Source organism: Mirounga angustirostris, unplaced genomic scaffold, assembly GCF_029215605.1.
Source record: "Mirounga angustirostris isolate CCGP_5_RB_7025 unplaced genomic scaffold, mMirAng1.0.hap1 SCAF_3, whole genome shotgun sequence".
Lineage (NCBI taxonomy): Eukaryota > Metazoa > Chordata > Mammalia > Carnivora > Phocidae > Mirounga > Mirounga angustirostris.
The window spans coordinates 161,714,764-161,741,563 of record NW_026991711.1 but is presented as its reverse complement, the minus strand read 5'-3'; the positions used below and the strand labels follow the sequence as shown (position 1 = coordinate 161,741,563).

The following is a 26,800-nucleotide window of genomic DNA, read 5'->3' as shown; positions in this document are numbered from 1 at the left end:
GCTAGTGTAGCCTGATGGAACAAGGGCTTGGGAGTCCAGTAGACTTGTGCTTATTTCCAGCCCTGCAACTTGCTACCTCTGTGATCATTCTGAGCCTCAGGATCTTCACCTGTAAAATTGGGATAACAATAATCGATCATTTGTTGTGCAACTGGCTCACAGTAAGCACTCAATGGAGGCAAAATTTAAATTGCTTTAGAGTCAAGTCTATGGGGTACCAAAGGGTGAGATGTTATTCTATAATCAAGACCTTACACCAGATCAACAGCTTCCAGAATCTACCATCTGTGATTTGGGCTTTTGCTGGGTCCTTCCTAATTTGTTTCTAAATGTTTTTGCTTTGACTATGAATGGTGTAACCCTCTGCTGTTACTTTCCAACTTCAGCAAGAGCCTCCTGATCTAGTGGCCAAGACCGCCTCTGACCTCCTGCCATGTACCCCAACCCTCTCATCTACTGCACCTGCTGGGACCCCTGGAACTTGGGACCACGGAAGCTAATCAAGACCCCTCGGCCACCAGCCAAGACCTCCATAGGGAAGCCCAAGTAAGGATAATAAGGATGGAGTTCGACCTGGGGACTAGGTTTCCATTTGTAGGCTCTTTTCTCTAACAATATTTCCAGTCAACTAGGCAACAAAATCCCAAGAAGATCAGAAAGCCTAGCTTTCCACAGCTTTTCCAGCCAACCTGTTGGCAGCACATCACTCTTGCCAGTCCTCCTTAGGCTCAGTGTCATTTTTTTTCGGTGTCATTTTAAATGAGGAAATCTCAGAGTGAGTGCAGCAGGGAAAGGGCGACTTCCAACCAAAGGGCCCCAGAGCCCCCCATGGGGGACGAAGAGCTTTGGGAGCTGGGGGACAAGCTATGCTGCCAACCCCAGGTCCCCTGGGAAGTGAACCTCCTCAAGTAAACCTCCTTCTGCTAGAGACTCCCCAAGACCTTCCTGACTTTAAAGATTTCAGCAGTTGGAGCATGTAGTCCAATTTTGGGTCATCATGGCCATGTACCTAATCTGGGAGTGCTAAAAGGGGTTTCTGAATTCCTAATTTTCTCTCTTCCATTATTTATTTTTCACTTTCAGGCTAACTCCTCTTCCTCCAGCTGCAAAAAAACAAAGTTGTGTTCAACCAACAACAAAACCTGTTGTTGCCCCAAAGTGAGTATTTTTACATCCATGCGGGCAGGAATTACCAGAATCCGCTGTGATTTCCCCCACACCTCAGATCCTACATGTAAATTGTGTGACCCTCTGCACCCACAGCTTTCAAAATCACAAGAAATGAGCTCTCATTTAGGATGCCCCTGAGAGCTGCTATTTCCTGCCCTAAAAGGAAACAAATATGTGATGCACATCACAGGCAAAGAGCCTTGGGGAGCCTCCCTGGCATTTATAGTGGTGACTCACTTTTACTGATTACTTTTCTACGTCTACGGTTTTCTGTAGATTGCAGATCTGTTTTTACTCAAAAATTAAATTTTTATCCATATTTTGTAAACTTAGAAGTATAACTTAGTTTTAGGCCTTTGCATGAATCTTTGTATTCAATGTCTTTATTTATTTGGAAAATATTTATTGAGCCCTATTATTTTCTGGGCATTATTTCAGGTGCAAGGAAACAACAGTGAACACAGCAGAGTCTCTGCTCCTAGAGCTTACATTCTGGTGGGGAGAATAGATTTACACAAGTTCACACACCCAATGCATACACCCTACCTAGGGCTAGGTAGAAAATAACACAGGCAAAGGGAGGTGGGGATGCTGAGGGTGGGATTGTGATTTTATATAAGGAGTTCAGGGCAACCCTTGTGTAAAAGGGACAGCAGAAGCCTGCTGATATCTGGGGCTAGCACTCCTGGCAGAGGGAACAGCAGGTACAAAGGCCCTGAGTGGGAACCCGTTTGGCACATTTGGTCTTTTCCAGGAAAGCGTAGAGGCCCATGTGGCAGGAGTGGAGGGCATAAGGAGACAGTGGTGGGGAATGAGGTCAGAGAAGCAACAGAAAGGATGAACGTGGATGGCAGAATAATGGCCCCCCAAAGACATCCACATCTTAATCCCCGGAAACTGCGATTATGTTCTGTTACTCATCAAGGGGGAATTAAGGTTGCAGATGGAATGATGTTTGCTAATCAGCTGACTTTGAGATGGACAGATCACCCTGGATTATCCGGGTGGGCCCAATGTTATCACAAAGGTCCTTATGCCTGAAAGAGGAGATGTGATGTGGTCATTGGCTTTGATGGAGAAAAAAAGGCCACTAGGAACACAGGAAGCTTCTAGGAGCTGGAAAAGGCAAGGAAACAAATTTTCCTGTGGAAGCTCTGGGAGGATTATAAGCTTGTCAACACCTTGATTTTTAGCCCAGTGAGACCCATTTCGGACTTTGGCCTCTAGAACTGTAAGGTAAGGAGTTGGTTTTGTTTTAAGCCACTGAGCTTGTAGTAATTTTTTGCGGCAGCGATAGGAAGCTCATACAGTAAAGTCTGCTGGACAGTGTAAGGACTCCGGCTTTTACTTCCAAAGGGACAGTGTATTCGCTGCTAGGCCTGCCATACCAAAACAAACAAACAAAAAACACAGACTGTGTGGCTTACGCAACAGAAATTTATTTTCTCACAGTTCTAGAGGCTGGAGGTCAAAGACCAACGTGCCCACAGGGTTGGTTTCCTCTCGGGACTCTCTCCTTGGCTTGTAGATGGCCACCTACTTGCTGCCTCTTCATATGGTCTTTTCTTTGCGGGTGCTCATCCCTGGTGTCTCTCTGTGTGTCCTGACTCTCTTACAAGGACACCAGTAAGGTTGTATCAGTGCCCACCCTAAGGGCCTCATTTAACTTAATCCCCTTCTAAAGGCCTTGTTTTCAATACTGTCACATTCGAAGGTATTGGGGGTTAGGGTTGCAACATATGAAATTTTGGTGGACACAAATTTTCAGCCCATCATAGATGGGAAAACATCAGAGGATTCTGAGAAGAGTGACATGATCCAACTTGCATTTTGAAAGGACTGTTCTGGCTACTATGTCGAGAATGGACTACAGTGACCAACGGTAGAAGCAGGGAGGCCAATTACATCTTATCTGAATGTAATTCTAGGGACCCAAGCAAGAGAAGATGGTGCTTAGACCTGGTGGAGAACAGCACAGGTGGGGAGAAGTGGTTGCCTTTGAGATATATTCTGAAGGTAGAAACCGGTAGGATCTGCTAATGGGATGGGTGTTAAGTACGAGAAAAAAGCAAAAGGAGGAGTCAAGGATGACTTCAAGATTTGGAGCTGAGCAACAGGAAGGATGGAGTTGCCATTTTCTGCAACTGGGGAAGACTGCGGGAGATGCACATTTGTAGGGGTTTGAGCATAGCAAGTTCCAGATGCCTCGTACTATCCAAGTGGCAATGTCAAGTAAGCAGTTGGATATGTGGGTCTGGGAGAGAGGTCTGGGCTGCAGAAACACACTTGACAGTCATCAGCATATACGGGATACCTAGAGCCCTGGGCCCAGATGAGATCTCCAAGGCAGGGAGTGGAGCCAGAAGTAGGCAGAGGTGGGAGAACAGAGACCCAGAGCACTCCAGTGTTGAGAGGTTGGAGAGACCCCAAAAAGAAGACTGACAAGGAGTGGTCAGTGAGGTAGATGAATAATCATCTACCTGGTGTCCTGGAAGCAAAATGACAAAAATGTTCCAAGAAGGAGGGTCTAATCATCTGTGTCAGGTACTGCTGATAAGTAATTAAGATGAAGGCTGAGATGAACTATTGGATTGAATGGCCTGAAGTTCACTGGCGACAGTGAAGAGGATTGTTTCAATGGTGGAGGTGATAAAGTCTGATTAGAGGGGGACCCATTCATAGCAAGGGATCAACTGAATGGCCACGTAGGTGAGCTGGTTCCTAGTGCCTGTCTTCTGTGTGCTAGCTAGCGCTCCTGCCATGATCGCACCTGATGACCCCCATTCCTAGTCAAGCTCAAGGCCTCAGTCTCCCAGTGCCTCTTGTGGGAGCGACCTCACTCATATCCACCCTGCCCACCAATTAGCCCCTGCTAACACTGTCCTAGTCCTGCTTTGCAATATGGTGAGGGACACTTTGTGGGTACTTTTAAAATTCAAAGACCTGGTCACTGTATTTATAACTTTCCAGTGAGACCCTGCTGGGGCTCCACATCAGCCAGTCTCCAAGTCCTGCTGAGTCAGCACTGAGTGAGGCTGGGAAATGGACCAGGGGGGGACCAGGAGGGCCTCACTCTCAGGAAGGGGCTCAGGTAGACGTTGACATGACCTACAAATGGGAACATGAAGAATCTGTTCACCGATCAACTTTTAACTTGGGCCTCCGGCCTCAAACACACATCTCTATGAATTACATCCTTTTTGCCACTCCTATAATTTTCTTGCAAACATACAATGTACTTTTTGTATTTCAAAAGTTTTAATTCTTACATGTGAACTGTAACACAGTTGTCGTAACCTTGTTTCGGCAATTTTTTTTTATTCTTATGTTAATCCCCATACATTACATCATTAGTTTTAGATGAAGTGTTCCATGATTCATTGTTTGTGCATAACACCCAGTGCTCCATGCCGAACGTGCCCTCCTCAATACCCACCACCAGGCTAACCCATCCTCCCACCCCCCTCCCCTCTAGAACCCTGTTTGTTTTTCAGAGTCCATCGTCTCTCATGGTTCGTCTACCCCTCCGATTTCCCCCGCTTCATTCTTCCCCTCCCGCTACCTTCTTCTTCTTCTTTTTTTTTTCTTAACATATATTGCATTATTTGTTTCAGAGGTACAGATCTGAGATTCAACAGTCTTGCACAATTCACAGCGCTTACCAGAGCACGTACCCTCCCCAGTATCTATCACCCAGTCACCCCATCCCTCCCACCCCACCCCCCACTCCAGCAACCCTCAGTTGTTTTTTTTTTAATATATCAGTCGCCTTGAAAAATGGCAGTAGGCAGACTGCTCTCAATTCCTGGAAGACACAGTTAGCAAATGCTTTATCTGCAATTTTTATAGCACTTAACTTTTTGTTCTTCTATTTTCAGTATTTATGTGCCCCCCCCCTTTTTTTTCTCTTCTAAAATAAAAAGAATCACATTCCATTTCTCTTGGTATGGAGCACTGTGGTTTGCATACATTAACCACTCATTGAATTCATTGAATGAGAAAACGTGAAGCCCTTTGACTGGCATCAATAAAGTCTCAAAATTTGGTTAGTGTAATCGGAGTAATCTGAGTAGGTTGACAAGGAAAAACAAGGGTCAAGGAAGAGTCATTCTGGACCGACCACACCTTTTACTTTTCAGACCGTGAAATACAATCCCAACAAAATAAGTGCGCATAAGCCACACTCGGACCCTTGGGGCGGTTCTGAAGTGAGTGTAATGTTGAGGAAGGTCTCTGTTTGCGCTCAAGGAGATCTACCAACAACAAAAAAAGACATAAACTCAATCCATGGTCAGCTTTTTAAAGACCCAGGCTACTCAGTGATTCCCCCACCACCATCACCCCAAGGCTTTCCTAAATTCAGAGTAAGCAAAAAAATTTGCATTGTAAAGAGTTTCCGGTTTATGGATGGGAGCATGTGGTTGATAGTTGAGTTGTATTTTAAGTGGCTTTAAATCTTTTTTTAAAAGATTTATTTATTTGAGAGAGAGAGCACACAAGCCAGGGGGAGGGGCAGAGGGAGAAGGAGAAGCAGACTCCCCACTGAGCTGGGATCCCAACATGGGACTCAATCCCAGGACCCCGAGATCATGACCTGAGCCCAAGGCAGACACTTAACCAACTGAACCACCCAGGTGTCCCTTGAAACTTAATTTTTAAAAAAGATTTATTTATTGGGGCGCCTGGGTGGCTCAGTTGGTTAAGCGACTGCCTTTGGCTCAGGTCATGATCCTGGAGTCCCAGGATCGAGTCCCGCATCAGGCTCCCTGCTCGGCAGGGAATCTGCTTCTCCCTCTGACCCTCCTCCCTCTCCTGCTCTCTCTCTCTCATTCTCTCTGTCTCAAATAAATAAAATCTTTAAAAAATAAAAAATAAAATAAATAAAATAAAAAAGATTCATTTAGAGAGAGACAGCGGGTGGGGCCAGAGAGAGAGAGAGAATCCCAAGCCGACTCCCCACTGAGCACGGAGCCTGACTCAGGGCTCCATCTCACGACCCTAAGATCATGGCTGAGCTGAAACCAAGAGTCAGATGCTTAACCAACTGAGCCACCCAGGCACCCCAGTGGTTTTAATTCTTTTAAATTTAATTCTTTTAAATTCTTTAAATTTAAATCTTTTAAATACATGTTAAGTCCCATTGTATTATCTTTTTTTAATTTAGATTTTTTTTTTTTGTCAGTGAGAGAGAGGGAGCAAAAGCAGGGGGAGCAGCAGAGGGAGAGGGAGAAGCAGACTTCCCGCTGAGCAGGGAGCCCACTGCAGGACTCCATCCCAGGACCCTGGGATCATGACCTGAGACGAAGGCAGACACTTAACCGACTGAGCCACCCAGGCATCCAGTCCCATTGTATTATTAGTGTATATTGTGCATTCATGCCCATTTTTTATCACAAAGAGTAATGTATTTGCCAGTTAAAATAAAAGGTTGGTGGTCGTATCTGGAGTAGACAAATCCTTGGGCTGGTTTTCTCAAGAGAGTTTTCAATGCTTCCCTGGAGGCCCCTTTTCGGAGTGGGAGATATAGGATCAAAACCAGACTTTATTAACCCAGGTGGAACTGCCTCCACCAGGAAAAATCCTCCCAACCCCACACCCCACACCCAGCAGACTTGGGAAGAATCTCATCCTGGTAACCACTCCACGACCCTTAAAGATATTGTGTTTGATCATGGGGAAAATGGAACTCCTAAAGCAGGCTTCAGTTGTCTCTCTTCACAGCAGTTGCCTGAAGGAGGGGTGGAGGGTGGGGGTGGGGTGCGGTGGGGTGGGGTGTGTGTGTGTGTGTGTGTGTGTGTGTGTGTGTGTTGAGGCAGAGGGAAGAGGCCCTGGCTTCATATACCTAAGCCTAACTATTCTTGTCAGCATATCGGAAGCTTGTTACTCTTATTCCAATCTTTCAACCTTCCAGGTGAGTTCCCTTACAGCTACTCTTGATATGTGGACACCTGATATGTTCATGTTTCTGCACCTGAAAACAACAACTAATTATGACCAGGATTAACACCGGATCTCAGAATAGTAACCATTTCCTTATCCTGAATTCACTTCACTGACTGTTTCAGGTCCCATATCACCAATTTCTGGTGCAAATAAGAAAGGCTTTTGTGAAGACAATGTAAATGTCCCTCATGTGTGCATTTGAGATTATGCACCATGGGAGCCCTTTGGATTCTCACGCCAAGTCTGCTGGCTCTTATTTTAGGAGTGATTCTAATAGGCATGATTAGTCAATTCCCCACTTTTTTACTACCTGCCTTTTGATCACAATCTGTATGCCAATGATCCCTGGACCGTTGAACATTCCCTAGTCCCTGAGTAGAACACTTTGAGAGCTGAAAGGGGCCTCAGAGATCATTCTGGTAATGTCACTTTTTACAGATGGGTGGGATCAGGGTGTAGCTTCTAAGCTTCGACCGTTTCCTTGCTCCCTGGGTGCTTTCTGAGCACGCCTTTCTCTTGCAGAGTGACGGTCGATTTAGGAAAACAAGAGGAGAGCAATACATTACCTAATGTGAGTAAAAACAGCAAGAGGGCCGGGGGACTAACATTTATTGAGTGCCTGCTGTGTGCGGGCATAGGCCTTTTACACGTACCTACCTCATTGAACCTTTGCAATGATCCTCTGAGGAGGGGCTATAATTACTGCATATAACGTAGCTGGTAAGTGGCAGAAAAACTGGAACTCAGCTCAGCCAGACCCGAGAGAGGGCGTCTAATTACCACACTCTACGGCCTTGTGTAGGGCAAGGAGAGTGTGCCAGAAACCAGGCACTGACAACCGGTCCAGGCGAGGGTCCAGCTCATGTCCACATGTCAGAATCCTGCTGCCACACTTGGGAGCCTACACATGTGGGGGGGAGGGGCATCAGGGCGCTCAAGGGGAGCAGGGCCAGGACCCTGCTGGAGAAAGAGATGGGGATTAACCCAGAAGGACCTCAATAGCTGCCAAAGAGTTTGGGCCTAATCCTTCTGGTGTCTGAGAGCCTTCACAGGTCTGACGCGGGCCCAGCACCAGGTAAGATTTACCTTCTAGAAACAAACATTATTTGATGGAATATTATTGATGCTTTTCACTACTTTCTGCTTTTATCTATTTTCTTCCCCCCCCCCCTAAACAAAAATCATGCAGTTCCTTAATAGTCAGGAAAAAATAATAAACAAACAAAAATGTAATTGCCCTCCAGATGGAGGGGATGATGAACTTTTGGGAAGCCAGAATGAAGGCAGAGAGGCCAGCTGGGACGGTATGGCCAAAGCCAAAGAGAAAGGTGAAGGTGGCCTCGGGCTCTGCCAGGGACAGGAGTATGGAGAGAGGAGACAGGAGAGAGGAGAGAAGAGGAAGTTGGGATACATTTAGGAGATAACAGTGACAGGGCTGGTGGGACCTAGGGCTGTCCTGCACAACTCGAGAAGGTACAGTCTCATCTTGGTCCCCGCCAGCTGGGAACCCTGCCAGATTCCTGACTTTGATCTAGTGGGGAACAGAGGAAGAACTGACTAAAATAGGTATGTTTGTTTGTTTTCATGACTGTGCTAGTCATTTTCTCATGTTATTTTGGTTTTCCTCACAAAAGTCCTTAGAGGAAGAGTTATTATCCTCTTTTCTGATGCGGAAACTGAGGCACAGAGATGTTGAATAACTGTGGTTGGGGGCAGAGCCAGGATTTGAACACAGGCCTGTCTAGTTCCAAAAACTGAGCAATTTCCATGGCACCTGACTTCCTCCTGGCCTCTGGCCATGTGGAGAACGCAGATGAGATACAGGGCTTGGGGCAGAGTGCCTAATGGGGCGTCAGCAGTTAAGTTTTGCACATGTTGAGCTTGAGGGATCTTTGGGGACATCTATGAACCACTTGAGTCTTGCAACTGGATCTCAGGAGAGACATCTGAGCTGGAGGTATGAGGGTGAGTGGTATCTGGGGAAGGGCGCAGGAGAGACGTGGGCTCTGGAATCCTACCCGTCTTTTGTTTAAGATGTGAGTAGCACTCTAGTGAAAGATTTAGAGGAATCTCAGCACTCCAAGTCTGCAAGATTATCTCACCTTCCACCTTGATGCCCAGGAAGTGATAAATGTGTCACCTGGCTATCGCCTCATTCGAAATAGGGAGCAGATTTACGTCACCTTGGGAGATGAAATGTTTGATAAGAAAAAGCGGTCGAAAGCAGAGATCGTGGACAGAATCAAAATTTCCAGGTAATATCCTTGGACCTATATATCCAGCTCCTCCGAGCTATCCCCACTGGGCTTGGCCTGGCCTCAAGGAGAAGCCCCTAACTTCCATGCCCAGTCCACCGAGGCCCTGTTCTGAAGGTAGTACAAGGCCACTTCACTCCTCATCCCCGTGAGCTCCTCACCACGCCCACCTCTCTACCTGATCCCATTCGAGACAGGATGAGGGTCAAATCAGGAAGCTGATCTGGAAAATGACCGGGTGTAGTGTAGTTTGTACTAAAGGAAAGCAATTTTTCCTAGAGTGATGAACAGATGAAATATGCATAAAATAGTATAGTCTGAATTTGGAAGGTGAAAAGTAAGAGTAAAGTCAGGGTTTCTGGATGCATCTCTTTCTCATTATGCCCAAAGATCACTCAGTTCATGCTTCTGGGAGGCACAGTGTGGAAGACTCTGGCTGAGTCCCCCCCGGTGCCATCCTCTCTGTCATTCAGGCCCTACCCACTCGATCCTCCAATGCCGTAGAAAGTCAGTTCTCGCGTCTTTTTCCATTCTAACTCCTAGATCTCTCATTCATGTCTCTCCCTCCCTATCTCCTCCTACATCCTCTCTCTCGTTTCCTCGCCCTCTTGAATGGAGGACCTCATCTCTGCTGCCTCCCACACAGCACCGCCCGCTGCCCTGTCTACTCCAGCTCAACCAAATAGAGCTAAATAATTTCCAGACATCATGAAGGCTTCAGACCTGGAAACGCAGAACAATCGTTATCTATTCTGAAAGCCATGCTCTGAAATCCCCTCTTCGTCCTGTGTCTGAACAATTCCTCGTCTATGATTCACTGTCAGCCTCGATCCCATCCCCCACCTTCCCATTTCCCAATCCTCTGAATTCTTCCTCCTCCATTTCAACTGTCATTACTGAATCAAAGTCAAACCCTCACAGATTTCTGACATTTTCCTTTCTATTCAACAGGTAACCAATCCACTCCTCCACCCTACTACCCCTCCCCCCACTTCAGGCTAGCTTACCCAAAAGGGCTGGGTCTGAGGCTCAACCACCCTGCTGCCCAACTCCCTCTCCCAGACTACCCTTCCACCCTGGCCCCCAGCCCCATGATGATGCAGCCAGTGCAGAACATGGCCTGGCCCTCACCTGGCTCCCTGCCAGGGACAGTCACAGACCAGGAGGTGCCTGACTGGCACGGGATGGGAACTCTGTGGGTGATGGAAGGATGATTTGTCCTGTAGGACTGATATCATTACTGACCTCGAAGAGCAGATCTCAGAGCTGACCGTGATCATTGAGCAAATGAACAGAGACCATCAGTCTGCCCAGAAATTGGTGAGTGACCCTTGAGTTAGCTAACATCTCTGTGGGTGGGGGAAAGACGAGTGTTTTCAGATCAGCTGCTATGTTCCAGGCAAGACACCAAGCACTTTACTCGTGGGAGCTAACTCAATTTCCAGGAGCTCTTCAGGGGCCTCCAGTGTGTTCATTGCCACAAAGTCACCACACCACGGGGTGCCGGCCATTTCCCCTTGGGCTTGCTGTGGCTAGTTAAACTTCAGAGAGTGCTAAGGCTCTTCCCCATGGCAACAGTGTGGTTAATGCATCCACCGTGGTCCAAAATCTGCCCAGAAGCCTTCAGTACCCACTTCCGGTCGCTGTTAAAATTGCCAAAGCCTACTTTGGAATCTGCTGATGTCAGCTTGCGCACTCCGTGTTCCCTGGGGATTTGGGTGACACTTCCTTTAGACTTTACCATCTGTTTAATCACAGTCGCTTCTTCCCCACCTCAAGCAGGGGTGCCTGCCGGCCTGGTCTGGAGTGATAAACCTGAGCAATGCTCAAAAACAGCCTCCCCCACGCCCCACTTGCCTGTGCTTATTGAAACCCACTTGTGAAGGTCACTTTCCAGCAGTCCTGCTCTTCAGTGGCGATGTGCTCTCTGGGACTGCCGAACACAAACGGGAGGCGGCGGGGCACGGCATACCCCGTGAATGCGAAGGCTTCTCAGAAGTTGCAGCTTGCGTGGGAGTGGGGTCCTCCATCCTATATCGTTAATGCCGGCCTTGTTTCCAGCTCTCCGAGGAAATGGCTCTCCACTGTGCTGAGATGCGGGAGAACTTCGAAAACAAGAACAGGTTTGCTTTCTGGACAAGCCCGAAGGCTCCTGCTTCCCTGTGGGAGGGATGTCAGTTCACTGGGATTCCAGACGGGGCCAAATGGAGCTGGGTGGGCACAGGTGGGGGAAATGGGCAGGACGGTTTGACCTGAAGCCAACCAAACGTAGCCCGGAGAAGGTTGTTCCTGGCGTTGCACTTCCTCATCCCATCCTTTCCCTTCAGTTATAATCTCCTTTTTTTTTTTTGGTGATTGCGGAGGAGAGCCCTTTTTTGTTCTTTATGAGAGTTCTGTGGTAAACAACTGTTGTTCTCAGCCCAGGCGCCTCCTCGCATTTCCCCTGCCTCTCTACTTCCTCCCCCTCTTTCTCTCTCTCTCTCTCTCTTTTTTTTTTTTTTTTTTTGTTCTGTCGTTTCTACTTTCCTTGGCTGCTCCCAGGATGTGGGCAGAATGGGAAGAAGGTATGGGAGGGGCAGCAGAGTCACAAAGACAAGGCGAGGGGAAGTAAAAGGAGGTGCATTGTCTTGTGGGTGAGGAAACCTACAGGAGCTGCCTCAGGAGTCCTGGTGGAAAGAATTACACATGGTTGAGTCATAGCCTTGCTTTCAAAAAATAATGAGTAACTTATTTGTTTTATAATAGATTTCATTATTTTTTCAGAGCAATTTAAGGCTCATAGTAAAATAGAACATAAAGTACAAGAATTCCTGTAGACAGCCTGAGCCCACATTCCCACAAGCTGAGTAATCTTCCTGCAGCCCTGTGGTGCCTTTGTTACAGCTGATGAACCTACATGGATACATTATTATCACCCAAAGTTCGTAGTTTACATTAGGGTTCACTCTTGGTGTTGTATATTCTGTGGGTTTTGACCAATGTAAATTGACAGTGTCCACCGTTATTGGATCATACAGAGTAGTTTCACTGCCCTAAAGATCCTCTGTGCTCTGCGCATCCATCCCTCCCTCCCCAGTAGCCCCTGGCCACCACTGATCTTTTTACTGTCTCCATAGCTGTGCTTTACCCAGAATGTCATACAGCTGGGGTTGTACAGTATGTAGGCTTTGTGGACTGGCTTTGGCCACTTACTAATATGCATCTCATGTTCCTGCATGTCTTCTCTTGGCTTGGCCGCTCGGATAGCCTCTCACTTCCCTCAACTTGATCACTGCCAGCTTCTGCCTCCTGGAATGGAGGTTAAAGAGACCTTGGGCTCGGGGCACCTGGGTGGCTCTGTCAGTTAAGCGACTGACTTGCTTTCAGCTGGGGTCATGCTCTTGGGGTGGTGGGATCGAGCCCTGCACCGAGCTCTGTGCTCAATGGGGAGTCTGCTTGGGATTCTCTCTCTTCCTCTCCCACTGCTACGCCCCCCCCCAAATAAATAAATAAATCTTTAAAATGAGAGAGAGACCTTGGGCTCTAAAATTATCCTGGATGCTAATACAGCCCACAGTTTCCCAAGAGAGCCATAAGCAAAGACTGTGCTCTTAGCAGGGAGTCATGGCCCCCACTGGCTCCATTCAAATAATGGTTGGTAAAAACGAGTCTTCTCACCTTCTTCTGGGTGAATGCCAAGAGAAACACATCAGGAAGCGAGGGCGCTGCAGGCTGCCCACAGCTTCCTGTGTGAGAGTAGGATCCGCTGAGTGTAACAGCTCAGCTCAGCTCTGGACTTCTTTTCACTGATTGATGATTGTAGCCTTTTCCCCGGGTCACACAGGGAGCTCAAAGAGGCTCACGCAGCAGAGCTCAGTCAGTTGGAGAACAACTACAAAGCATCATTGAAGGCAGAGAAGCTGGCTGCCCAAGAAAAACTAGGTACGGTCTGGACTGGGGAGAATGACCTTGGTGAAGGGCGAGAGGCTGACCATGGCGGTGGATGAGCTGTGGCTAAGCTTTCCAGATGTCCTCCTAAAGCTCAGGGAAGGGGAGTGACTGAGAATGAAACTGCAAACAGGAAAACCACGTCACCAATGTCCTTCCTACACCCAGGAGATAGATTGGCCTGTGACCAAGTGTTGGGATCTGAGCAAGTCCCTTAATCTCATTTATCCCATCTAAGAATTGAGAACAATAATACCTGCCTCCATCAGAGAGATAAGATTGTGAAAGCACTTTTTAAAATATATTTTTTAATTCTATAAATATACTATTATAATTCAGCAAGTTACCTCACCTGTGAAATGATGGTGTTTCATTATATTTTAATGGACACACTATGATTTGTATGGCCTTATAATACATTAGGGTTGTGTTGGCCATTTATCCCATTATTTATGCTACCCTCGGGAAGGGCAAAGTGTATATCCTTCAGAATTCTGAGGTTATAGACTAATCTCTACAGGGAGAAGGAGAAATTCTATAATCTTCTCTCTTTCCTTTGCCTTACATTTTTAAAAGATGGTATTTATAGCTTGCTGATTTTCCAATTTTCTAAAGAGAACATTTATCATTTTCAAAATCAATGTACACTAGGACACATTATTTTAAAAAGAGAGAAGCAGATGCATACTACAAAGTTTTACGCCTCTTTTCCCCCCAGGGATTAGTTCTCACATTTGATGTGCATCAGTATCACCTAAAAAGCCTATTATCCATAGATATTGGGCCTCTTCTCTGAGACCAAAATTCAGTAGGTTTGGCCGGGGTGGGGGGTGGGCAACACAGGCATTTGGATTTCTAATAAGCTTCCAGAGTGATTCGTAGGTACAAGATGGTTTTAACACGTAGAGGATGAGTTTGAGGTGGAAAAGGTATACATGAGAGCTCATACTTGACTTTGAAAACATGCATTTCAGAGGAATAATGATGACCCTGTTGTTTTCCTTTTGTCCAGATGAGATGGGAAAGGAATATAAGTATTTGAAGAATATGTTTCATATGTATCAGGTGAGATTCAGAGCTCCTTGGTGGATTATGAAAGTAAGAGGCAAGGCTCATTCCTGGCTGAGAACAGTGGGCTAAGTCTAGAACTCTTGCCCAGAAAATCATGTCCTGGGATTCCCAGCATCCTTGGAGCTGGGTAACACTGAGTACACCCAGGGAGAAGAGTGAACTGTGGACTGTGGTGGTTTCCACGTGTGACAAGTCAGTCTCTCAGACGCCAAAGAAGCCCATTGAAAAATATGCTTGTGATTACAAAAGTCATACCTGCTCACTGTTTTTTAGAAAATGGAAATACAAAAACCAACTACAACAACAACAACAAAAAAGAAAGAATAATCACCACCCCAAGACAAGCACTCTTAGTGTTTGTACTTGGTAACATCTTTGATTTTAGTGGAGTGCTGGGTCAAAAGGGATAAACATTTTAAAGGCTTTTGATACATTTGGCCAAATTACCATCCAAAAAACTCTATCACTGCACCCCCCACAAGCAGAGCATGGGGTGCTCTGGCCATCTCAGAATATAACTCCTTCATTTAAATTGGTTAATCTGATGGAGCTGCAGGGAAGCAGGCCATGATTTCTTCCTAGGAGGGTGAGAGAGTGGAGAGGAGAGGAATGGACAGGACAGGCTGAGGCAGCAAACCCCCATCCTATTGTGACCAGCTGGTCATGGTTTGCCTGGGACTTTCCAGATTTTAGCATTGAATGATCAGAGACCCACACAAGTTAGTTTCAAACAACAAGGACAGTTAACCACCATATAAAAGGAGAAAACCAAGTTAAGTACCAGCACCACCTCTGAAATTCTGTTTACCACAATTTCACTTTTGAGCTTCTATCTAAAACTTGTTTTTCAAGATGTATCTTGATACAGTCAGGGAAGACATCATAGAGCAAAGCCTAAGAGAAGCATCAGGTGGATGCCCCAATTTCCTAGGTAGGCCTTAACGTTTGCTTCAGTCTGGACCTCTCCAGAGAGTTTGACCTCTATCTGCCCACCAGTCTTGCAAATGATGAGAGAGAACCTTTATCTAAATGGCCACAAGCAATTACAAATGAGCTCTGATGCCTGGCCCCAGTGTGAATTGTACTGCTAACCTGGAAAAAAGGGGGTCAGGGTCCTGAGACCTTACTGGCAGCATCCAGGTTCTAGGCCTTCTTCCTCCTGACGTCCCACTCCCACGAAGTCTGAGCCAACCAAAAGGACTGGCATCGGGTTAGGCTTATTTAACCTCAACCACAAAGGAAGCTAGATTTGCTGAGGAAAAATAAACACACTCTGAAAAACATGCCATTGTTTTCTAAGTGTTCAAATTAACTACTAGGCATTTCCCTTGTTTCTCCATGGGCTAGTGATGAGTGATTGATGATTCAGGGAGCTGACATGTGAATCTTCAACAGGAGAATCCTACCTGTCCTCAAAGAAAACCCAGTTCCAGTGGGACAAACACCAGGCAGAGCCTGCCCTTGACTTTGAGGGTTCTGCAGGCTCGCAGGTGGCCTGGGCTAGAATTTGCTGCCACCAGCCACCCACAGAGGGACTCCTAGAAAGCATTCCAGGTGAGGGAAGCTGCAAAGGGCCCCATGCTGTGCCTGGAGCTGGTGTGCAGCCTTTTTCAGGACCCTTTTCGGGCGCCTGGGTGGCTCAGTCGGTTAAGCGACTGCCTTCGGCTCACGTCATGATGCTGGAGTCCCGGGATCGAGTCCCGCATCGGGCTCCCTGCTCGGCAGGGAGTCTGCTTCTTCCTCGGACCCTATCCCCTCTCAGGTGTTCTCTCTCTCTCATTCTCTCTCTCTCAAATAAATAAATAAAATCTTAAAAAAAAAAAAAAGGACCCTTTTCTTCATGGTGCCTTTGTGCCTCCACAGGACAGCATTTATGATGAAATGGAGGACAAGTGGTCGAAGAAGAAGGCAGAATGGGAAAAGGAGGAGAAGTTGGAGTGGGAAAAGATCCTGCTACAGCAAAGTGAGTACAGAAATTTCTGTCTTTTTGATGGCACGTGCACCGAAAAAACCTGCCATTAAGTTTGGTCTCAACTAGAAAGGCAGCCTTGGATCCACTAAGGGTGACGGCCACATGGCTGGACTCCTGAATCAGAGGTGCATGGAGTTTTCAAGAAGGTGACAACCAGGATGGAGTCTTTATAAAGTTCAGCCACTTGAGGGTCTAAGCCTGTACCTTCCAAAGCTCACTCTCCAAGTTTGGCCATCACGGGCTGGAGCAAGCTCTAGGACAACTGTAGGAGTGCTGACTTGTTACATGGATACAAGTGACCCCAAAGTTCCAGAAAAGATGTTCTTGAATTAGAGTTTCAAATATTCATTTGTTGGGGGAGGGACAGCACAATCGATTATACTGAGAGCCTCTGGATTCCCACATCCTCCACCCCAAAAAGGATCTCAATCTTTGAGATACAATTGACATATAACATTGCATATGTTTAAAATGTACAACATGTTGATTTGATCCATTTATATATTACTTTATATTTTTAATATTTCCAACACCTAGCACAGAGTTTGGATCATAGAAAGTGATTTATAGATGAGCCTTCTACCCACACTGAGCATCTTCATAAATGGAAAAAGGAGAGACGAATTTACAGAGACTCTGCTCCCTGACCTAGAGGACAGGTTGAGGTAGGAGTAGGGCCTCTACAAACCTGTACCGCATCCTGCCTCAACCCAATTCGTATCAGATTTGTTTGATTTCAACAAATTACTCATTTAAATGCAGAAACCCCCTGGGGAAGTTGATCCTCAAGGCCATTCCCACCCCACTGGGGACTCTGACTGCCAGAGGCAGCAGGAAGACCCTGGCATTAAGCTGAGGGAAGGAATGCGGAGCTGCACCTATTTGAGGCTTTAGCTAGGACCCTGGTGTAGCATGACCCTGTCTTCTTCCAGACTTCTAGCTACCCACACTATACTCATTCCATGTTGTCAAAATCTAAGTTAAGATGTTCACTCAGTTTTGAAAAAGCAGATTTTAGCTGTGCACAGCGTAGCTCAGCCCAGACCCATCCTGTGAGCCTAGAGGTTGCCTCCCTATCCATCCCCAGCACCATGAGGCTGCAGAAGAAATTTGTGTCAGCCCCTTACCCCTTCCTTCTACCCCCTACTAACCCCTGTTTGGTATTGGGCCTCTGTTGGCAGGCTCCCCTGCGCCAGAAACAGTTTAAGCCTATCTCTACCCCAGGGCTAAGTACAGAATAAATATTTATGCTGGAGGCATCACATTAGCCAAGAGCTGTATTTTAAGGTAAGGATATCGAAGAAAGCATACTGGTTACTTTGGCGGTGAGAATGGACAAAATAATAAGCAAGAGATCTAAAATAAATTACACATACACAGAAAAATCAGAGACATTGGGGTAAGTCCCATATGACTGACATCCCTGAAAACCACCGCCATGTTCACCTGACTCTCACACTCCAGGTAAACATCAGAAGCCGAACGCCAGGCTGAAAGGACCTTGAGTTTGACCCAGTCTGGAATTTCTATTATCTTCAAACATTTGGAGTTTCCTTCGCATCTGCTTTCCCCACATTTCCTCATACGTGTAATTTCTTCTCACCTCCACAGAACATAAAATGACAAAAAAGTTTGAGTTAGAGTCAATAGAAGAAAAGAAGAAAATAAATGATTCCTACAGTGCCGTCTTTGAGAACTTCATTCGAGAGAAGGAGGTAACTTAGGCCCCATGCACGTGAGGGGTTGAAGGTGCAGCCTTGCTGAGACATCCCGGTCCCAGGGGTGTCTCTGTAATTAGGCGAGCTTTTTGTCTTTGTGGGCATATTCCTCCTTTTCCAGCTTCCCTGGAAATGTATCCAAGTGGACTGGCAGTCTTGCTGTCTTTATCTAGACGGTCTTACCACAGGGTTATGGTGGAATGAAAATTTGAATTAAAGGGGAATAATAGAACGCTAAACACATACAGAACCCGAAATTCCCTATTTTGCCAAAACCCCAGGCTCTGAATGTTCCTCCTCATCCTTGACTGGAGCTGAAGAGAAAGGGCAGTGGAGCAGACTAAACTAAGCAAGTTTGGTCATGTATAGCTCTGAGTAAGTAAGAGGAGCTACCTCAAAGTTAGAGGGGGTGAGGGTGAGCTACTCCTGTTCATCACTCCCCCACCACCTTGATCCTGCTACAGGTCTCAGACATATGGGCATTTCCTAAACAAACCTGCATTAGCAAGCAGGCCCCAAGTGGTTATACCACCAGCTCTCTGAGCTTTTACGTCCACGAAAGATTCATCAGAGGTATCTACAAAGGCCTGACAGGGATAGGATTCTGCAACTCCTGGAGTCAGCCTCAGGCAGCCAGGGCACCTCCTAAGCAGCATAGGACTATCTAAGAGTCAAGTCTTAGACACCATTCCTGAGTGCACAGCCTACAGGTTTTGTTAGATTCCTGTACTCTTTTCCTGCAAAGTGGACTGTGCCTCTAAAATACTGTCTACCTTGAATATTCCATTTTTAAGAGCCCATTTCCAATCAATCATGCTAATTAAAAGACCACTAATTTCACCAATCAAATCCCATTTCTGGCATTCACTATAACTGAGCAAGACAGTAATGAGGATATGGGGCATGTATGCAGTGTGGCTAGCGCTTCTGGGGTCTGGAGGGCTCAGACATCTGAATAAGAAGGAGCAATTCCTCTAATGGGGAGAGATTTGATCATCCGCATGCATCCTTTCCTCTCTCCTATTTTCTCTCCGGCGACGCTGACTATAAATCTGTAAATGCTGCTCTGTGTCTCACTCTCTTTCTCATGAAAGCATAGTTTACAATTAAGAAAATGCACACAGATCGTAAGTATACAGTTTGATGAGTTTTGACAAATGTACGTATCCATGTAAGTAAAACCCAAGTAAAGATCTAGAGCATTTTATCAACCCAGAAATCACTCCTGTATTCCTTCCCAGTTAAACCCTCTCTCCCTCAAAACTTGCCCCAAGACAGCCACTATTTTGATTCCTACCACCATAGATTAGTTTTGGGTTTTTTTTAAGATTTTATTTGTTTATTTGACAGAGAGAGAGAGACAGCGAGAGAGGGAACACGAGCAGGGGGAGTGGCAGAGGGAGAAGCAGGCTTCCCAGACAAGCAGGAGCCCGATGCGGGGCTCCATCCCAGGACCCTGGGATCATGACCTGAGCGGAAGGCAGACGCTTAACGACTCAGCCACCCAGGCGCCCCCCACCACAGATTAGTTTTACCTGTTTTTAAGCTTCATATAAATGGAATCATGCAGTATATGCTCTTTTGTATACAGCTTCTTTTTCCTCAACACAATGTCTGTGAAATTTATCCATTTGTTGTTTATATCAGTAATTTATTACTTTTTATTGCCCATTAGCATCCCTTTGTAGGAATATCCCACAATGTGTTTACCATTTTCCTGTTTTTGGAGGTTTAGGTTGTTTCCATTTGTTGTCCTCCCTATTTTATAAAGGTTTTGTAAACACCCTTGTACAAGTATTTCTGTGGACACAATTTTTCATTTCCTTTGGGTGTATACCTAGCAGTGTTATTATTGGTTTCTAGGGTAGTTATAGTTTAACTTTATAAGAAATTGCCAAGCCAGGGCACCTGGGTGGCTCAGATGGTTAAGCATCTGCCTTCAGCTCAGGTCATGATCCCAGAGTCCTGGGATTGAGCCCCACATCCCATCTGCTCCCTGCTCAGCGTGGAGTCTGCTTCTCCCTCTCCCTCTGCCTCTCCCCCTGCTCATGCTCTCTTTCTCTATATCTGTCTCAAATGAATAAATAAAATCTTTAAAAAAAAAAAAAGAAATTGCCAAGGCACTTTCCACAGTAGCTGTGCCATTTTACTCTTGTGCCTTAAACATGAGAATTCCAGTTGCTCCACATCATCAGCAACTAGTATTGGCATCCTTTTTTTTTTTTTTTTAAAGATTTTATTTATTTATTTGAGAGAGAGAGAGAATGAGAGAGAGCACATGAGAGGGGGGAGGGTCAGAGGCAGAAGCAGGCTCCCCGCCGAGCAGGGAGCCCGATGCGGGACTCGATCCAGGGACTCCAGGATCATGACCTGAGCCGAAGGCAGTCGCTTAACCAACTGAGCCACCCAGGCGCCCTTTTTTTTTTTTTTTTTTAAGTGGCATCCTTTTTATTTTGACCCTTCCAATGGGTATAAAGTGATATTCCATTATAGTTTTAGTTTCCCTGGTGACTAATTATGTTGGGCAATTTTTTATATGCTTATCAGACAATTTATATGTCTTCTTTTGTGAGATGCTGGTTCAAGTCTTTTGCCATTTGAAAAAACTTAGATTGTTTATCTTTTATTATAGATACGTAGGAGTACTTTATGTAACGTGGATGCAAGTTCCTTGTTAGGTACATGTGTCACGAACACAGTCTCCTAGCCTGTAGTTCGCCTCTTCATTTTGCTCATGTTATCTTTTGATGTGCAGAAGTTTTTTATTTTGATGAAAGCCAAATTATTAATTTTTTCCTTTTTACAGGAAAGTTACAGCTTTTTGTGTCCTTTCTATGAAATTGTTGCCTAGTCCAGGAATACAAAGATCTTCTATTTTATTTATTTTTATATTTTTTGAAGATCTTCTATTCTAAAAAAAAGCTTTATAATTTTAGTTTTTATGATTCTATGATCCATTTTGTTTTGTTTTGTTTTTAAAGATTTTATTTATTTATTTATTTATTTATTTATTTATTTATTTATTTATTTGAGAGAGAGAGAGAGTGTCCATGAGTAGAGGGAGGGGTAGAGGGAGGAGGAGAAGCAGGCTCCTTGCTGAGCAAGGAGCCCAACGCAGAGCTCGATCCCAAGACCCTGGGATCATAACCTGAGCCGAAGGCAGACGCTTAACCGACTGAGCCACCCAGGCACCCCTCTATGATCCATTTTGAATAATTTTTATGTATGGAGTGAGGTAGAGGTCATAGGCCATTTTTTTCTGTATAGATATCTAGTTGTTCCATTCTATTCCATTGAACTCTTTGTCCATACCTAGGTCAAGACAACCATTGTCTCAGTTACTATAGTTTGAAATCAGGGAGTAAAAATCCAGTTTTGCTCTTGTTTTTCAAGGTTATTTTGGCTCTTCTATATCACTTACATTTCTATATAAATTTCAGAATTAGTTTGTCAAGAAAGTATTCTGACTGGGATTGTACTGAATATAAAGATCAATCTGTGGCAGAACAGAATATTCAACAATGTTAACAATATTCAACAATAGTAACCCTACCAAGGTTGCACATAAGTAAGATTTTCAAAATTTAACTTCAACATGTCATGTCATTAGTTTATAATGTGTGCTTCATTATACCAATATCTAAACTTTGGTGAATATGATATTCCAGAATCCTATTCTGGCTTTCTTAATTCTCTGAAAGAAGTACTAGAAACCCCAGTGCTGACCCTTTCCAAATAAAATTATTTTTAGGAGCTACTGAAACAACATGAAAAGGATACCTTACAATTAGAGGAGCTAAGAAAGACCAAACAGGTAAGTTTTTTCATTTTTCCTGTGGAATTAGCATCTTACAAATGCATCAATAAAATTATGTACTCCCAAAAAATGGAATCTATGATAATTTTCCAAAACCAAAAAAAAGGGTGGGGGAGGCCCTAAAGCTGAGTTTGCTGGATTCAACAGGTCAAAAAGAACTTTAGAACTATAATACAAAGTCATCTGTAAAACAAAGCCTTTAGCATCTTTTTAGAGCGATTTGAAGAAATATATAAGCAATATGCTTGTGATCTTCAGTGTCAAATGCCTTCCATTTCTAGTAAGTCTCAAACCACAAGAGTCTTGACTTCTGAAATACCAAATTCTTCCTTTAAGCTCTAAAAATTACAATACTGCCCCTGGGAACTCTAACTCCAAGCCTCTCCTTAAGATTCTGAGTGTGCCTCATGTCCAACAGTTTCTTCAAAGAATTCTGTTCTTCTGGGACAAATTATGGCACTTCCATGTGGGAGACACCTGAAGGGAAACTGTTCAAACCCATGGTTTTCTTTCACAGAGAATTTAACTTGGATCCAGAATGGACATGTTTGGGAAAAGACTAGCCGTTATAAAATCGTGGAATGATATCTTAGAGATTAGGCAAGGCTTCATCGTTGTTCGGTAAACAGACCTCAGTGTCCTGCATGGTAGAGGGATAGGTCAAAACAAGGAACAAGGAAGACCCAGTGTATTATAATAACTGCTTTATTGAGCTTGTCTTCTAATTCTACCATTCCTTTCTGGATCTGTTTCTATTAATTGACTTTGCTCCTCATTTGTGGCCATATTTTCCCACTTATTTGCATGCCTGGTAATTTTTTATTGGACAACCACCATTGTGAAGTTCAACCTTTTGGGTGCTGAATATCTTTGTATTCCTTTAAATATAGTTGTACTTTGTTCTGGGATGCCATTAAGTTACTTAGAAACAGTTTGATATTTTCAAGCCTTACCTTTAAGCTTTGTTAGGCAGAATTAAAGCAGTCTTTGGTCTAAGGCTAATCCCCCCCCACACACAGAGATAATACCCTTTGAGTAGTCTACCCAATACTCTGTGTACTCTGGCTTGTGGGAATATAACTATTCCCAGTCCTGTGTTGACCCTGAGGATTGTTCTACCTGCTCCATGCTCATGGTTCTTTCCCCCATCCTCATCTCCTTCTACATCTTCCCCTCCTCCATCATGCTACCCCAGTGGCACTGGACCCCTTGCTGTTTCTTTAACACACCAGGATCCTCTACTTTGAGGTTTTTGCAGTTGACATTCTGTCTTCCTAGGAAGTTGTTTCCCAGATATCCACATGACTAACTTCCTTACCTCTTTCTGGTCTTTGCTTAGATGCCACTTCTGAGGGGCCACTCTATTTAAAGGCTTAACAACCCACCCAACACTTCCTTTTCCCTGTTTTATTTTTCTATACAGATTTATAATTGTCTAACCTGATAAACTCAATGAAGGCAGAGATTTTTGTCTGTTTTCTCTACCACTAATCTCCAGTTTCTAGAACATGCCTGGCACATCAAGACATTCAGTGACTACCAATTGATTTTTTGAGTGAATAAGTGAATAAAAGAATGCTAAGTGAGTTGGTACAGTGCTTTGTACAATGTGGTTGCAGTAAGCGCTGGTACCTCTCTAGTCTATACATCTTGGGAGGATGCTTATCCCATGGGAAGAGCTCTGAGGACATGTAGGAGTTAAACGGAGCTGACACCTGAAAGCAGAGACCCATCTGGTTCATTCTTATAGTCTCTTCAGCATCTATCTAATGTAAATTCCACATTTGTCCCTTCCCTGCACTTACACTGCATCTTCTATCTTATCCTTGGTTTGTTTTAAATTTATTATTGTAATTATTTTATTAACTTTTATTTAATTTTTTCCATCCCCCTCACTAGAATGTACATCCATAAGAGTAGGAATTATATTTTTCTTGTTCATCATAATACTCCTGGTGCCTACAACAGGAGGGTTTTTTTTTTTTCCTAATTAAAAGACTGGGTTTTTTTTAGAGCAATGTTAGGTTTACTGAAAAATTAAGCAGAAAGTGCAGGGATTCCTCATATCCTCCCCCAATGCAAACATACAGTTTTCTCTATTATTAACGTCTTACATTGGTGTGGTACTTTTGCTACAGTTGATAAACCATTATTGATACATCCCTTTTAACTAAAGTCCATAGTTTACCTTAGGGTTCACCCTTTGTGTTATACATTCTATAGGTTTTATCGAATGCATCAAATGCAGCATGCCATGTACCACTGCAATATCATACAGAGTAGTTTCTTTGCCTAAATGTTCTCTGTCCTCCACCTATTTATCCCTTGCTTCCCTTCCCAGCCCCTGGCAATCACTCCTCTTTTTACTGTCTCTGTAGTTTTGCCTTTTCCAATAATAAGTATTTGTTTAATGAATGAGTGATTGGTAGCTATTGTGACAACCCATGCAAGCCCCGGTGAGGGCTGGATCTGAGACAGTGATAGTGAGTCTGCAGAGGGGAGTATAGATGGGCAAGACATACAAGAGGTAGAATTAACAGGGTGAAGTGACTGAACAGTGTAAAGAGTTGCTAAAGTTGATGCTTCACCTTCTAGTCCAGGTGCCCTGCAGAAGAGAATAAATGGGTAGATATTGTCATGTTGTCCTGAAACAGTTTCTTCTTACACAGGTCATGGAGGAAGAGTTGAATACACAAGCTGTTATCCTAGAAACACTTAACACAACCCTCTACCAAACCCAGATGGAACTTCAGAGAGAGGCAAGTCCTGGCTGGAGTGGGGATGGGAGTTGTGCAGAGGAATCCAGGTCTCTGGGCAGCTCTACCATATAGCTCTGCTCTGGGTGACTCTGGTTTGGGAAAGATGGGTATTAAAATTTATATGTCCTTCAGAAAGCTACTGTGGGAAATCTGGAGAAAATGTTCCAGATCAAGCTTGCTGAAGCTGAAGAAAATTTTAAATATACCATACAGCTTCTGACAGAAGAAAACATTCATCTAAGGTATGAAGGACACTGCTCAAAAAGATATGGCTGAGTTATCCTTAGAAAGTGGGAGGGAGTTTGGGTGAGGAATAGATGAAGATGAACCCAGGTATTTCCTGATAAGGTGAAGGCACAGGGACTTTCAGGAGGGAGATACTCACTCAGAGCCAGGCCACAGAAATCACCTGCGAAGGTCAGACATTTCATCTGAAGTGGTGTCGGGAATGTGTCTAGACTCCTCTCTCTTACCCACGTCTTAGTTTTAACGTAAAACGGCACATGAAATTTATCTGAGGGTCTCTGAGTTTATTCAGTTCTGTGTATATATTTTAAATCCCTAAAGTCCTCTGCCCTTCACCTATTCATGCTTGGCTTCCCCTCCCAACTCCCGGCAATTACTGATCTTTTCAGTGTCTCTGTAGTCTTGCCTTTTCCAGAATGTCATATGCTTGGAATCCATAGTAGATATATAATAAATACTTGTTGAATGAATGATTGGAAACTGTCATAACACATGTGAGCTCCGAGTTTTTACCGTGTCCCCTGAGAGTTTAGGGGTTTAGGTGTCAGTGCTTTACACTTAGATACAGCTGCATTTATTTCCTGTGGAAATCAACTTTAGGTCAGAAATTATACTGTTACCTGAAGATGCATTTTAAATCACTGAGATAAATTTTGGTCAATATTTTAATAAAGGCAAGTGATTCATTGCATTGATTTGGTGGTATAGGAGAGTAAAGCTTTTCCCTTCTTCCCTTGTAGGTTGTTTGGTCTAACTTTAAATTGACATGAGACAGATTAACAGGAGAAAAACAAATTAAATTTTGAATGTACAGGAGCACATAAAAATATGAGACTCAAAGAAGTGACCAAAGTGGGCAGCTTTTATACCTTTTAGACAAAAAGACAATCTGTAAAGAATTGACAAGACAAAGGAGTTTGGGCTCGGGGTGGTAAATGAGTGAGGAAGTAACAGGTCTGTTTATACAGCCTCCTTGGCCCTAAATTCCCTGTTTCTGGTGAGAAGCATGTCTCTTTACCTTCTTGTGTAGGGCGGGTAATTTTATTTCCTGCTTTCAGGGGGACAAAGGAGGGTCAGAGTATCTTTCTTGTACTGGCTGTTGGCTTAAGTAACTTTAATTCAAACTAATCAATATGCAAGGTAGCGTATTTTGGGATGGCATACTCTGTTTCCCCTCAGAAGAATATTCCTCATCTGGGAATTTGGTAACATAAATATCATATCTCACTAAATTCAAAACCACTGCAAGTAATGTGTGCGACTTCCCCCAGTGAAAGAATGAAACCATATTTCTCTCCCCCCAGATATCGTAGAGGCCCTTCTACCCGTTGAGTCTATAGTGATACATCTTCTCTTTCTTTATAGGCAAAAAATAATTGCCAAGAATGAAGAAATTTATGAAGAACGATCTGGGAAGTCAACCTCTATTTATGAGGATGATTCTGACACTTTAGAAGATGACAGCAATGAAAAACAAGAATTGTGAGCAGAAAAGTTGTTCTCCAGTACAAAAGATGGTAGGAACACCATCTCTGTAGACTTTGAGAACTCTGGTGAGGTTTACTTGAGAAGTGTGTATTATGAGTTTAGTTCCTGGGTTGCCTTGGTTCTACTTTTGTCTTTTCACAATTTGCTTTCTTCTAAGTGGTTGGGAATGTTTGAATTCTCATCTCAATTATACAGATTTTCAAGACTCTTCAATGAAAGGTGATGTTCTCTGTATCTGGATCTGAGCTTTCTCTGGGCATTGTACTATTTTCTCTTCCACATTTATGTATTTCATTATGAAAACACTAATCTGAAGAACTTCTCCCTATTAAATGTTGACTGTACTTTGAAGTTTAGCTTTTGTCCCCCGGGGCATTTAGCTAGCAAGAATGATAATTTATTGATTCAATTCCAAAAACCTTTTCTCTTATGTG

General features: G+C 44.3%; 1 protein-coding gene across 1 annotated transcript; it reads left to right on the top strand.

Annotated features, from left to right (window-relative positions):
* Positions 1–308: 308 nt before the first annotated feature.
* Positions 309–26,392, top strand: FLACC1 (flagellum associated containing coiled-coil domains 1). The gene is made up of 14 exons (XM_064585832.1): positions 309–546; positions 1,084–1,158; positions 7,636–7,762; positions 9,178–9,368; positions 10,595–10,688; positions 11,430–11,491; positions 13,192–13,289; positions 14,308–14,360; positions 16,230–16,329; positions 17,950–18,053; positions 21,808–21,870; positions 24,543–24,632; positions 24,765–24,874; positions 26,244–26,392. Exons 1-14 carry the CDS (start codon positions 434–436, stop codon positions 26,362–26,364), a joined length of 1,401 nt encoding a protein of 466 aa, XP_064441902.1. The 5' UTR covers positions 309–433; the 3' UTR covers positions 26,365–26,392.
* The last annotated feature ends 408 nt before the right edge of the window (positions 26,393–26,800 follow it).